Source organism: Monocercomonoides exilis (assembly GCF_001643675.1).
Source record: "Monocercomonoides exilis strain PA203 chromosome Unknown scaffold30-1206723, whole genome shotgun sequence".
Lineage (NCBI taxonomy): Eukaryota > Preaxostyla > Oxymonadida > Polymastigidae > Monocercomonoides > Monocercomonoides exilis.
The window spans coordinates 340,415-355,897 of NW_027150575.1; the positions used below are offsets into that span (position 1 = coordinate 340,415).

Genomic DNA, 15,483 nt, shown 5'->3' on the forward strand with positions numbered 1-15,483 from the left:
GAAGTTTGAATCTGATTGGAGGAGAAGCGGAGAGAGAAGCATAGGACAAATTGTCAGGCCCGCTCAAGTGTCGAAGACCAGATCAGGAACACCCCGAAAACGTTCCAAGAATTGGAGGGAGTTGAGACAAGGGACGCACATTCATCCGCAGTCCCTCTGTTCATCCGCCGCACGATATTGTGCTAGGCAGGAGGGTTTAAGATCACTATAGCAGAAATAGAGAGGGATTTCAGAACTCATTATCAAGGAGCAAACCTGCTCCTTGCGTTTGTTGATTAGCTTTATTGTGAATCCCTCAATTTTTCAACTGCTGATGTAATTCAAATAATAGGAGGATCAATCAAAAAAGAAATGACAAAATCAATTCATCCATTAATGCTTTCAATGCGTAATCCAAAGATTAATAATTTTTCCTTGTTGAAGATTTGCAGATGTCCATTCTCTCGAGCTCAGTTTATTCAAAAAAAAAAAAAAAAAAAAAAAAAAAAAGAAAAGAAAAGAAAAGAAAAAAAGAAAAAAGAAAAAAGAAAAAAACCAAATACAAGCAGATGAATTTATTTGTAAAGATGGATAAGATTTCAATTCCATGTTGCTAGAAGAAATGAAGATGATGATGAATTTTCAAATCCAATGACGCTTATCATTAGCTGAATAACTGTAACCTTATTTGTTCCATTCTGAACCAACATTTAGTTAATCTGAATTATGCTCATCTTGCATTGTTTGTATAAGAATGGATTCACTAATTATTTCTAAATATTGTGAGAAACATATAACTTTGAGAAAATCATTGAACAATAAATTGAGTTTAATTATGAAATGACGTTTAAATTTTCCGAATCTTTATTTTTGTCAGGACTGGTTGAAAACGGAAAAGAAGAGAAAGAGGAAAAGGGAATGGAGGTAAGTGCAACAATTACAGAGGGATAACAACAATTCAGTGCAGAGTGGAAGTGTTGTTGCAATTGGTTCATCAATGTGTCCTGCTCCTCAGTAAGATTTTTTATAATCTGTTTGTTTTGTTCTGCTGTTGCCTAAAAAATTGTTTATAGATAGTAATTTTATATTTGAAAAATAAAATGATTGATACAATTTCTGGAAAATCTGTACGTCAATTATTTGTTTTTGAAAAACTATTTTTTTTTCAGTCGGAACATATTCAGCTCACTTCAAAGAAGATCCATTTTCTGTTGCTTAAGACAACTTTCTCTTCGTTTGTTGATATCGTTGTCTGGTTTTGGCATTCTGCAAATTGTTGAGCATTCTTCGGCTTCGTTGTTGCCTTGCCAATGGAGCTGCATGCATCGTCTGCCTGATCCGATTTATAAAATACACTCTAAGTTCTTCTTTCTCAATATTCATTGAAAAGAAAAGGAAACAAACTGAAGTGATGATGGGGAGCAAGCAAAACATAAGACACAAAGACTTTCATCCCAAACATAGCCAACTATCACATCGCTAACACATACAAACATACATATAAGCATATAAACAAGAATTTTCAAAGAATAATTAAAGAATTAACAACAAAACAAAAACTCATAGAATTGAAAATCAGCTTAAAAAAAGATTCAAAAAGACACCACAGCACTCTCAAGCAACAACAACAATATCATTTGTCCAATTATTTTTTCTGTTTATAAAATGCACCACATGGCTTGCCATCTTCTCTCGCTCACTGCACAAGAAGAACAATCCGACTGCTTCCTTCTGTTCCTTCTCCGTTTCCATTCCCACTTCCACAAGAGGGCTCCCTCTTGTTCCCATCTGCCGAATAGCAACACAGTGCATCCGTCATCGTCATTATCAACGACCCTGCCGGAAACCGCTGGATGAACTCTCTCTTCAGCTCAGTCAGGCTCCCCCGCTCTCTCCAATCCTGCGACACACACTTCTTCACCAGCCCCAGATAGCTCGACTGCTCCGCCTCTCCCATCCCTGGCCTCTCCCCATTCACAATCTTCTGCCCTGCCACTTCTCCTTCATACTCCCCAAACGGAATTTGAAGAGTCAAGCACTCCCACAACATCATCCCGATCGAAAACACAACTGACTCCTTCGTTGCCCCCATCTTCTTGTTGACCAGCAGCTCTGGCGCCATCCATCTCAAACACTCCTTCCTGTTGTATTCATCATCCTCAAACGCTGAAGAGGGCAGAGAATCATCATCATCATCATCATCACTGGCAGATGTCACAACGGTCGATGACGAGGTTGAGGATGAGTCTGAATCTGAAGAAAAGTCGGAGTGCATCACAATACAAATCACCATGTGCTCGGAGAACAGAACAATGTGAGGACTCAGAGTGGAGAGGGAAGACAATCCATTTTCCATCTCATCAAACGAGTGGAGAGCGAGATTGGCCACCCAGAACAGGATCTGTGCGGCTGTATGCTCCCTCTCCTGAAGAGTCCCAATAGGCATCTCCTTTGTCTTATTCCTTCCGTGCAACAACATGAACAGTGAATCCCTCAAGTCCACAATCAGCTTTTCATGAGGAGATGAACAGGCCATCGCATCCACCAGATTCGACATCGATGAAGTGGTCGGACACAGACTCTCCGGTCGAACAAATGTTGTGTCAGTATCTGAAGTGTCTGTGGTTGAAGTGGATGAAATAGATGGTGATGGAGTCTGCTTTCTTGTCTCTTCATCATCATCAACCTTCTCCAACATCCATTGAGGTATTTTGTCTGAATCTCTTCCCAAAATGTATTCAGTCGATCCACTCTCAGACAGAAGATGCTCAGATGATTCTGAATGTCCCAAGCTTTTCGCATACACCCTCTTCTTGATCCTTTCTTCATTCTTTTTCTCTGCCTCTTTCTCTGCTCTCCTCCACTGCTCTTCTGGCGACATCTCCATCGTCACCATCTCAAATGCCTTCGGATCTTTTCTGATGTTATCATTCACTATCTCTCTCAGATCTTTGTTTTCATTCTTTGCCTTTCTCCATCGAACAACAAACAAAATAAATCCAATCAGAACAATAAACAATACAACAACCAATAAAACAATTACAATCAATGTCCATGATGATTTTCCTTCTTTCTCTCCTTCAACAATTCTTTCATCTCCTTTTCCAACACTTTCACTCCTGTTTTTCAAAACAAATGAGGTTGTGAAAGAGGGGTATTTGTGATTACCAAACGCTATCCTTGCACATACTTCTGTTTCAGCTGCTGTATCTGCAACAACAGACAAAGGCACTTTGCCATTCATCTCAGTCTCGTTCACATAACCTGACTCTTCAAACAAATAATGGTCGATAGCTTTCACATCATCAATCAGCGAAACAATATCGAAAGAGAGATTGCATGGAAGCAAAAGCGATCCTTTGAAAGTCAGCTCAACATAGCTTCCATTCTCTTCTGTTGCAACAAAATCGAGAACTGGGATGAAAAATGATGATGCTCGCTCCTCCATGATTCCTCCAACATTGCATCCATCATTCAGAATCCACAACGATGTATCTGGCAAATATCCATCGCCTCCCTTCAGACTTGAAATATACAATTCACCTGCACGAGCACAAATCACATTCCTTCGAACTGATGGATATCCTTCAATAGAGGGGTTGTTGAGCACAAACTCACTTTCACTTATCGTCACATCCCCTCCAAATATCGTCATTCCTCCAAAATTGCCTTTCGAAATCGTTGTGTCTTCAAAAGTTCCTGAACTGTTGCACATATCCACCAATGATCCGTTCCAGTGACAAATCTCTCTTGATGAAGCCAATTCGTTGCAACCTGTCACAGCCTGCCCTTCAAAAACACATGAATCAATTGAGATCGATGAAACACCAGAAAATGTTGCAAGCACCCCCTTTTCGACACTCGTTCGGCATTCTGAAAACGAACAATTTGCCATGCTGAAAGTGTGAGTGTGTGAGTTCATCATCAAAACAGATCCATTTGACCCTTCCATTGAGATGTTTTTGATTCCACACAGCGATAAAACAATATTTTCTTGAATGAATTGTCCGCTCACTGCATACGTATCATCGCAAAATAAAAGCACATCTCCTCTGCAAACAGTATTTTCAATTACCAATTCCTTTATCAGAACAGAATTTGGCTGATCTCCGCTGAAACAAAAGCAACTCTTTGTGTCAATATGATTCAATCGAAGATCACTTATGCTCACTTGTGCATTTTCGCACTGAAATATTTTCTCACAAATGATGTTCTCCATGCTGCAGTGCTCAACTGTGCAATTGCAGTTTGCCAATCTCATCACTTCTGAAATTGAACACGATCCAGCATCATCATCTGAGTGAAAGATACACGAAGATATCACGATCGAGCCGCTGGACGAGCAGAGAAAAGCGTTGTGGCAGAATGAGCCTCTGGATGGAAACAAGAACTCCAAATAAGAAAGCTCCACGTGTTCCTTTGTTTGAAGAAAATACTCGCGTGATGCGCTTATTCTCGTGTCAAAGGATATCTTGGATGTGCTTCTCGAGCGAGATTGAACACTGATCTCATCCAGATCCAGTTCTTTCTCAATAACACCCTCTCCATCGATCACCAACAGCACAATATCCTCAAACACCAGATGATCAAATCCATATCCAATGCTCATGCACGGCTCGCGAGAGCTCCCGCACTGCCGGTCGTTTCTCCCTTTTCCATCCTTCCCATTCACAAATATGATCGACGATTGATAAACCGTGATGAACGAGATCAGATCCACTGGCTCAGAGTGGAGCAGATCAATCCCATAGATCGCCCCAATCCTGTTGTAGACCCCCTCCCGCAAATCCATTCGGAACTGGCTTTCGTTGATCTGTTCCGATATGTTCGTGCACTCAACAAAAATGTCCTTCCCTGTCTCTGCCACATTTCCTTCAAATTTCATCCCCTGGAATAGAAACAAAAGCTTGCCGCTCAGATGCGAACTCAAATACATGCCACCCCCTCGCCCGCTTTCTGTCGAGCACCCACACTGCATCACCTTCGAATTGCTTATCGCAAACGAACCTTCGTTGTTCAGCTCAAAGCACATCACCCCACCTCTTCTTGACTCGCTCGATCGGCAAAGCTCGAAAACACTGTTGTTTGCTTTCATCAACACCTCGCAGTTATCCCCACTTTCCAGCACACTTGATCCCATCCCGCTTCTTGTTATTGACCCAAACACACTTCCATTCACTTCAATCGTGGAGCCATCTCCATTTTTCGTCTCTGCCACTTTGTGAACGATCTGAACAACACACCCTTCCACAAGCATGCAGGACTTCACTTCAATATCTTTGAGATATGCATTGCTTCCCGCTTCTATCATAATAATAGATTGCTTCATTCTCATGCTTTCAATGATCAACTTTTCTGCATCAAGCACTCCACTCTTGAGTTGAACAAAGCATATTTCAATCTGCTTTTCTGCACTGACAATTGACTTGAGTGAGCAATCACCGAACGAAAGCACTCCATTTTCGCTCACAATCACTCCTCCAACCCTGTTCCACACATCTTCAAAAACTTCCATGTCTATCTTGTGGAAAGAAACATTCCTTTCATTCATCCCCAATATTTCTTCTCCATCATGATGGTTAACAATCTGCAGCACCGATCGCTTGTGCTCCTCAACAGCATCACACGGAGGCTCAAACACAAAGTTTGAAAAGTCGTATCTGTTTGCCATTTCTATCCAACCCTCAATCAAAAGTCTCTTCTGCTCAGACCCTGTTTCTATCTGCCCCATTCCTTTCCACAAAGTCAGGCACGGGTCTTCTTCGCTTCCACACCTCATCACATCGTAACCCTTTGAAGATACAAACACCCTTGCATTTCTGAACCCCTCCAAAAAGCGGAAAAGATCCGTGTCGGTGTGCTCTTTGTCACTTCCACAAAACATCGTTGGCGAATGCTTCACATCATCAAATGAAAGCATAAAAGTTGTTGGAGTGACAGTCTTGTTCAAATCAAATGAAGCAACAAACAAATCTGAACCAACAAACGCTTCATTCTTTTGTATTGCAACTCCTTCACAGAAGCCAATAGGTGCATCAGCCTGCGACTGTGAGCAGTCCACATACAGTCCTCCACCTCTCCCCAAAGTTGTGGAGCAGCTGCAGTTCACAACATTTGTTCTGTTAACATCGAACATTTCGTTGCTCGTCAGAACAACATGCATGGCTCCTCCTGTTATGCTCGAAGGCACTTGAATATTTGTCGCATTCAATCCATTCAAACTCGCTGACGAATGAAATTCAAATGGAACTCTTGCAAACAAACGGATGTCAACTGAGCACCCATCAACAGACACCGGCCCACTTTCAGATCGAATCAGGATGAACTCCACTGGACTGTTGGTGGAGTTGATGCTTTCAAATACGCAGCTCAGCAAGGTCATGCTCCCACTTTCTGGTCTCGACAGTATCAGAGTCTCGATGTTGCTGCTGAAACGCGATGGAACAGCGAGCGTTATCCTCTCGAACCGTGCTTCCTCTTCATTCAAGAATATCCATTCATCGTTTATTTCTGTGATGTTTTCTTTCATCACTACCATTGCATATTGGTCGTCTTGCTTTGACTTCACATACAACGATGAAGCATCAAAATGATTGTCAACCATTGTCGATCCATAAACAACAACACTTCTGTTTCTCTCCAATGCATTCAGATTTCTATATGCTCGCCAAAAAGAGGCGCACGGATGCTCTTCCATTCCACATCCCAGAATGTCCATTCCCTCAGAAGAGATGTGAACAGTGCTCAGTTGAGCTTCCTTCAGAAGCAGCAAAAGATCAATCGGATCACCACTGAACATGTCTGCATCCATCCCCTTCATATCTGCAATCACACTGCCTGCATCATCAAAATACTCAAACTTGAATTTCGATGGAGCAACCGATTCATTCAGACTGTTCGCCATCACAAACATATCTTTCCCCACAAAGGCACCATTTCCCATGAAGTTCAGATCTGAAAACACAAAGTCATGATTCGTGTTTCCAACATCCTTCATATACACTGCTCCTCCACAGCCATTCAAAGCATCGACTGAGCACGAATCAAACATTGTTCCATTCATTGTCATCTTCCCTTTTCCAATCTCACACCAAATAGCTCCTCCATCTCCATGAAGTTTCGAACAGTTCTCAAATCTGCTTTCACTCACAGAACATAACCCTCCCACCCCTTTTAAACAAACAATTGAGCCACTGCCCACTTCGCAATTTTCTGCTGCAAAGTGATTCAACGATGCATCCGCATCCTCTCCCACCCATATAAGCCCCTCTCCATCTGCTGAGATCTCCTTCAATTTCAACACTTCACAATACAGCTCCCCTCCCTTCATCAGAACCACTCCCTTCTTCCCCCTTTCCACAACATCCTTCACACTCACATTCACCAGTTGCATCTCCCCTCCTTCGGCAATCCCAACCCACATGTCTGTTTCTTTTCCATTCGCCTCTTTCCCTTCCACATTCGAGTCCCGAATCGTCATCCTTCCCACACTCACAGCCACAAGCGATTGTTCTGTTGCTCTGCCTGGGAGAATAACTCTCAGCGAACTCAATGTGAGTGTCGTTGTTCCTTTTCCTTTTTTCAGAACAATGCATCCTCCATCTTCAACATCAATCGTGGACATCTCTGCTGCTCCTCGCACAGTGAGCGATGTCCCATTTCGATCAATTCTTCCTCCAAGCACAGCTGCCCCAACAACGTGGATCGTGGTCTGGTTGCTCTTCATCTTCAAAAACCCATCATCCACAGTCTTGCATGGATACAGTTCTGTTCCACACGTTTTCCGATCATCCCCCGTTGCATCGTCCACAAACATTATCTCTTCACTCGATGCAAACAGATATTTCTTCAGTGTCTCATCCACCTCTGGACCATCGCCTCCACTCTTCACCCACACATCTTCATTTCTCATGTCTTCCCTGAACGACGAATCAAATCTCAACGGATCAACAGTCTCCCTTGGCAATGGGCAGATCAGATAAAGATGCTTCCCCTTCTTTGCCTCGTTCCCTTCAAACTCATCTTTTTTGAATGAGTATTTCACCTCACTTGTTTCCAACTCAACATGCAACCCTCCTCCCAACCCCGTTTCTCCATCCACACTGTTGTTGCTGATGGTGTTTGAGTCAAACACAACTTCACCACCCCCTCCAACACTCACATAACCAACACCTCCTTTCATATTTGCTGCCTCAATGCTGCATCCTTCAAACGTGCACTTTTCGATCATCGTCTTTTCGCCTTCTTCCACAACCGCAACAACAACTCCTCCAAACCCATTTGTCCGCTGAAAGTCACTCATTGTGCTGTTTCCCATCATCATCGTTTTCACCCTCGCAACAGAAACAAGCGAACAGCTCTCACATGTCGATGCACTCACTGAACAATTATTCATCTCAAACTTATCTGCACCATCAACTTCAACAACACCTGCTTCGCTTTTCGTTGACACATTCTCCAAGCTCACACCTCTCATCAACACTCTTGCTTCGATGCTCTCGCTTTTGCGAACAACCATCAATGGAACAAAGCCAAATTTTATATTCTTCACTTCAAATCGCTCAATCCCCAATTGCCCTCCTTTGCACACAAAATAGCTGAACGAACAGTCCAGCCCTGATCCTGAGTTGAGCACACACGAGCAATCAACAACATTCAGCGTTCCTCCATTGCACAGCATCAGGCTGCTTCGATTTGATCCCAACGATGCTGGATGCCTGAAAGTGATTTGCCCAATCCCAACTGTTCGCCTCACCTCGATGAGCCCTTCTTCCTTCTCACCCTCTCCACCCGCCACATTCATCATCGTGGCGTTTTCTTCCCCAAATATCTCATAATCCTGTGAGTCAAACAGAAGTTGGTCTCTGAATGTGAATGTCGACTGCAAAACAATGCTGGCTGCGGATGAGTTGAATTTTGAAGCCCCTGCATATGCTATTGTCTGGCATGGATAGTCCTGATACCCACATAACCGATAGTCCACTCCACCTCCTCCCACATAGCATCGCCCAGAAAATTTTCTGAAAAACAACGCCAGAGGAATTGGACACAATGCATTTCCGTTCTCAAACCCACACAACTCACCCATATCTGCACTTCCAACTGCCGTATTAAATCCAAAATTCAATGTCTGCACAGTCACTGCTTTGCTCAGATTCCACGCTTCAACAAATACATTCTTCCCATTTTGCGATGCTGAGCACCAAGAAAAGCCCACATTCTCAATCGCAAATGAGCTGAATCCTTCATCCACACTCACACTTATCCCCCCTCCAAATCCTCCTTTTCGAGATTGTGCTTCGGATCTGCAATTCGCTATCTCTGTGATCTCCCCACTCGAATTCCCAACCCCCAACTTCCCATCCATTTCCACATGCGCAAATATCCCTCCTCCAAATCCTCCAATGCATCCGCAATGGCTTGTCTTCCCTCCCACAATCATCACCCTGCTCCCTGCCCTCACTTTGCATTCAACTGCACTTCCATTTCCATTGTGCTCATAATAGTTGCTGAATGTGCAATTCTCCAGCTCAACAGTTTTTGCGCTTTCACATCTCACAACAACACAGCTCAACTTCTCTGCTCGAGATTCAAATGTACAACGCTTCATTGACATTGTCACAGACATCGATGCCAGTTTGACAAGCCCATCAGATGATGTGGTTGATGTGTTTTGCACAGAAAGGTCCTCCAACAAAGCAATCGCATTCTGCTCGCATATTATGATCTGCGACATGCTGAATCGAACACTTCTGACATCCACACTCTTCATCTCCACTTGTCCATTCATGCACTTCAACAGCGAATAGCCAACAATTGCTTCTCCTGGCTGTTGGGCAAAATCACATGAACTCACTCGAAGACACCCAGCTGATTCTTGAGAAATCAAGGCTATGTGCTGCTTAACACTCCCTCCAACCCTGAATGAGAGCAATGCAATCATTGACTCCACTCCTTCACTTTCTGCTAATGTGATAACCCCCACTGATGCTGTATCGCCTCCTTTCACATTCACAATGCTCCTTTCTTCTGTTCCTTTCATTTCAACTCTTCCCTCCTCACAAAGCAGCACATCTTCCAATAATTCATAATCACCATGAAGCGTCATGCTCTTGGCACTTCCTTCCTGCCGCTGGAGAGATTTCTGAATCGTTTTGCACGGATATGCAGCAAACCCACATGGCGCAACATCCAGCCCTGCCGCCGACGAGACGTGAATGGTATCCCCCACATCGAAGATAAAATACAACAGAGAAATCACGTTCGTCTTGTCATTCCCATCATACCCACACATCGAATTCACATCATCAAGAGACATTTCTTTCAAAAAGGGAAGCGTTGCATTCGTTGTGCTGACACCCAGTTTCTCTGACTCCACAAACAAGTTCGTTCCATATCTCGCACGGTTCTTCTGATCTGCTGAAATGATTGGTCCACTTATCACATAGTCTGTTGTCGGACTTGTCAGATAAAAGAAAATCCCTCCACCAAATCCCACTGACTCATCAAATGGAGCTGTGCATGAAAGAAATGAGCATGAACTAACTCTCACAACTGAAGGTGATCCAGCAGATATCCACATCCCCCCACCTCCTTTGCCTCCCTCGTTCACCTCGCATTCCTCAAATCTGCAGCCATCAACAATGATCGATGAGGATAGCATCACATTGTTGCGGCTTCTCACTCGCAATCCTCCTCCATCTCCTTTCCTCCTGCGTATACCCTTCACTGAGACATTTCTCATTTCCACCTCTTTTCCTTCCTCAACTGCTATTCCGCTGTTTTCAATAATCGTCTCTGTTCCAATGTTCGAATCGTTCATCGAGAAGCATGCCCCTTCGCCAACTTCCATCAAATTCCTTTCTCCAATCACGCTGCACTCCAAGCAAGAAATACCTTCCACCCGGCAATGAGCATTCTCCCCACTGACACAAAACATTGCTGCTGAAGCGAATTGAACATTTTTGATGGAAAAAGAAGAGATGCAAATCACTCCTTTCTTTCCAAACACCACCCCATAGTTCAATTCTCCCCCTTCTTCCTTGGTCTTCACAGAAATGCGTGTCAGCGTCAACGCACTATCAGCACATATGAACACACTTGTGTGCGAATCTTCACGCTTTGCAACTGCTTCAAACGAAATGTCGCTGAAACCGCATCTCACACTCGTTTCAACCAATCCTTCTGAAGAAGCATCTGCACCAAACCCAATATCGATAACACTCTCATTCGTCTCACTTCTGACATCCCATTCATCTGTGTTCATTGTCACTGGCTCTGTCCATTCAAATGGAGCGCAGATAACTATTGCCTTCGGCATTCCACGATGCCTCGCATTCACCAATTTGCTTATTGTGCTGCATGGATATCTCTCAACCCCACATCCTGAAAAATCGTGCGCTGTGCCTCCTCCAACATACCCAGGCGACACTACATCCACAAAATACACCCACAAGCACACATCAAATTCTCCGTTCCCTCCTTCATATCCCATCAGATCTTCATCGCTCATTCCATCAATGCTGAAGTTGAACGAGGCTTTGCTGACAATCCTTGCAAGCTCTGGCGCTTCCACAAACACACACTTCCCTTTCCACCCTTCACACCCTGAAAACTTCATTCCACCAATCACCATCTGAGTGCTCAGCTTGACTGTTTCTGCACACAGCCATCCCCCCTTTCCGTTTTCAGTCGAGCACGCACAATTTGTTGCACTCGAATTCCGAAGCTCAATCCCATTCTCTTCACCAACATCGATCTTGAAGCATCCTCCATCATCACTGCTTCTGCAGTTCTCAACATTGCATCCATCCATCCGAAGCCATTCTCTTTCGCCAAAAGTGTGCTCCAACACACTCCCACTTCCCTGTCTCCGCGTGATATTTGCAATCGTCGTATTGCTCATCTGGACATACGATCCAACTGGCATGGTCAGCAGCGAACATTCAGCGAGCTTGAAGAATCTGATTTTGCTGTCAGACACAATCAAACGCCCTCCAGCCATCACCACCAGCGGACTTTCAAACTCCCTTCCCAATGACTCGCTTCCAGAATCGATTTCCAAACTCGTCAGAATCAATTCTCCTTCATTTTCGCTCACTCTCGCAAGAGATGACTTTGGATCAGAGGCAAATGCAATGTGGAGCAACTCCACTGTCAGCGAGCCACTTGTCACTTCAAAAAGACTTCGCATCGCATCGATCTGGCTGACTTTAAGAGATGTCGACTCCTCACCTTCCCCTCTCACAACTGCTTTCTTCGAGTTCACTGCCACCCCATCAGTTGCAAACAATGTGTGCACACGAGAAAGCATTGTGATTGCGCAGCTCTGCGTCGTCATGTGGTTTTCTATCGCATGCTTCATTGTCCGGCACACTTCGTTCGAAAAGCATCCGCACAAATCACTGTCTTCCCCATTCTCTTCCTCCACAATCCTTGAGCTGACCCCATACGGCAGCCATTCATCATTCGCATGGCAGCTTGCATTGCAATGAATAAGTTGCGATCCTCCATCAGTGAGTGTGCATGACCACACAAACGGAGATTCATTCACGCATTTCCCTTTCGTGTCATTCAAACAAACATCTTTTCCTCCGTTCTCTGTTCCTGCCATGTTATTTGCAAAAAAACAAAAGAAAAATATTTTCGGATCTGTCGTATTATGATTGTCAATTTTCACATATATTCCTCCCCCCTTTGCATTGTACTTGGCAGTACAGCTCGAGAAAAAACAATTTTTCATGAGAAACATTTTTGTAACTGAGCCAAACAAAGAAATGCCACCTCCATAATTTGCTGTTGAGCAACCAACAAAACTGTTATTGTGGCACATGTATTTTTTGCCATCTTCAGACGCTTCAACACAATCTGTACTTCGTTGAGTTTCACCATAAACAACTATTCCTCCACCTGTATGTCCTGCATAGCAATTATCTATTTCTGAATCAGAAAAAGAGTAGCATTGCCGAATTGCTCTCGCAAAAACAGCTCCACCGTATGTAGGTGATTTGCAATTGTTGAATGAACAATTTGAAAAAATAAAATATCCAATAAGATAGGTTGATAATGCTCCACCAATGTATGAAGCAGAACAATTACAAAATGTTGAATGAGATATTTTTAATGATGCAATATTATTTCCGTACATAAATACGCAGCTTCCACAAATATCTGGTTCATTTCCATGATTTCCAGTTGTTCCTTGTGGAATTGGAGTTGCCATATTTGCAAATTCCTCATATGATATGGTGGTGTCAATCGCTTCTGTTCTCCGAACCCCCTTTGTCATTTCATTTTTGCATTTTTGATGTGTGTTGTTGAACAACTCAAGCCCAAGTCCTTCCACGCCTGGCGCGATTCCATTTGTGTAAACACCGCTGACTGTCTCGAAAACGCAAGAATAAATCGTGCTGACACACTGAGGCGCATTTTCATTTGTTTGAACCCCAGTTCCTGCTTGAGTTGTCGATATGTTGCAAAGAATTGAAGACGATAAGCTGATTTGTTGCATCGCTGAACAAGCAATGAACGGCCTGCAACGAAGAGAAACACTGCTAATGCTTGATTTTGTCACGCCAACGAATCCATCGTGAGAAAACGAATTGTCTGAACTGGGCGAAGTTGTCAGAGGAGCCAGCAATCCTTGGCAGTGCTCGTCATTTGCTGAAATATTTGAAAATAGCACTTTGCCAAAACTTGAATGAACCGTTGAAATGGCATTTCTTCCTTTCTGAATGAAGGCGCAGCCAGACAAATGAACAATGCTGAACTTGTCGATTTGCACGAGATTCGATGTGTTTTGAAGAAAAATCACTTCAGAGGCAGAAAGAGACGCATTGACCAAGTCCAAGTGAAACTGAATGCTGCAATGACTTTGAGCTGAGGAATATTGCCTTTTGTGAAACAGTCTTGAAATTGTGCTATCTTTTTTGTTGCAGGCAATGTTCTCATTCTCCATTTGAAAAAGTGGATGGCAGGAGTACCCATGAATATGTGAAACTTGTCTTGCGGTTGTTTCATCAAAATCCAGAGGAACAGACCAATCCTGGATGAAAATTAATGTGATCAAACAAAACGAAAAAGAGCTTCCACTCATATGTTCTTGCTTTAATATGGATTCTTGGATAATTGTTCTATCAAATTGTTGCTATTTGGAAGACGAGCAGCGAGCTGGTCCTGGAAATAACAACTTCGAAAAAATCGAATAAATCAATCAAACCATAACAATAAAAAAGCCAAGATCAAAAATCTAAATAAAAAAATTAAAAAAACTTGGATATTTTTTTTTTGAAAACACAATAAAAAATTAACCTTAAAAAAAAGCAGGATAAGTTGCACCAACGCTCTCTCGCAACTCGTTCTGTGAATAAATTTCAGTTAAATTAAAAATAACAAATAATGAATTTCTCCTTTCAAAATATTATGAAAAAGACACCTCATTCAAAACAACTGTGCATCAGAAAGAACATCATCCTGACCAATAATAAAAATTGTTTCCAAATTATCTGTTTGAAGCAAAGAGCAAAAAGTTAAAAAGCCTGTTGAATCACAAACACGGAAAATTGAAATCGTTTGATCTTCGCTTTCTCAAATCCTTGGCACCAAATAAATCCAATGGAGATATGAAGGCGGTATCTTCTGAAGTATTTTTTTTGGATTTGAATCATTTCTTTCAAATGATGTGCGCGGATGCGAATCGGAACAGGAATAGAAACAGGAGGAGAAATAATCGGTTCTTCCGCTTTTTTGAAATTGTTTGAAGCTCTTTGAGCTGACTTGGCTTTTTCATTTTCAGGAATGCCAGAATCTTCAAACAAAAGAGAAAGATATTTAGTGTCTTAAACATTAAACAAAGCTGTGCTCAAAGTGTGACAGCAAGATATACAATGAAAACAATAAGCCATGAATTATCCAAGCAAAAATTAATTCAAAAATGGATTTGGTCATTTTCCAGCAAATGTTTTAAATAACAAAAGGAAAGAAAAGGAAAAAGGAAAACGAAAAGTTAAAAAAGAAAAATTCTAAAGAGAAATAAATTCACTCAAAAATCATCAAACCGAAAACAGCACACTCTTCCAGATTCTTCATTGGCAATCCTTCTTTTGTTAATGAACTGTTCAATCAAACGTTCGAATTTTGAATGAAGCACAAAAGCCTCAAAATAACTCAAACTATTTCACGAATATTTCATACCCTTTTCAGTGAGCTTCATGTATCCCCACAGTCGATTTCTCTTTCAGCAATTTTCATCTTCTCTTCAGCATGATTTTCTGTTGAACAATCTGTCCTTCAAAAAAAAGAGAGAGAGATCCATTCTCTTCCTTTCAAAATACAGTGATATTTCGACTTTCTGAATTTGAACCTGGCATCAGCAAGGTTTCAGATCAAAATAAATAAAGACATGCTGAATCCAAATGAAAGATACAAACCTCAATTTCTGGTATCCTCGGAATTTTCTCCAATTAACATGCCTTTCTGTCGCTCTTTTTTTTTCAGAGAATATTT

At 42.4% G+C, this 15,483-nt stretch overlaps 1 protein-coding gene across 1 annotated transcript; it reads right to left on the bottom strand.

Moving 5' to 3' along the window:
* Window positions 1–1,341: 1,341 nt before the first annotated feature.
* MONOS_6473 (uncharacterized protein) lies at window positions 1,342–14,200 on the bottom strand (the record flags this gene model as incomplete). The annotated part of the gene is made up of 2 exons (XM_067876711.1): window positions 1,342–14,023; window positions 14,198–14,200. 2 exons carry the CDS (start codon window positions 14,198–14,200, stop codon window positions 1,676–1,678), a joined length of 12,351 nt encoding a protein of 4,116 aa, XP_067725095.1. The 3' UTR covers window positions 1,342–1,675.
* Between the last annotated feature and the right edge of the window lie 1,283 nt (window positions 14,201–15,483).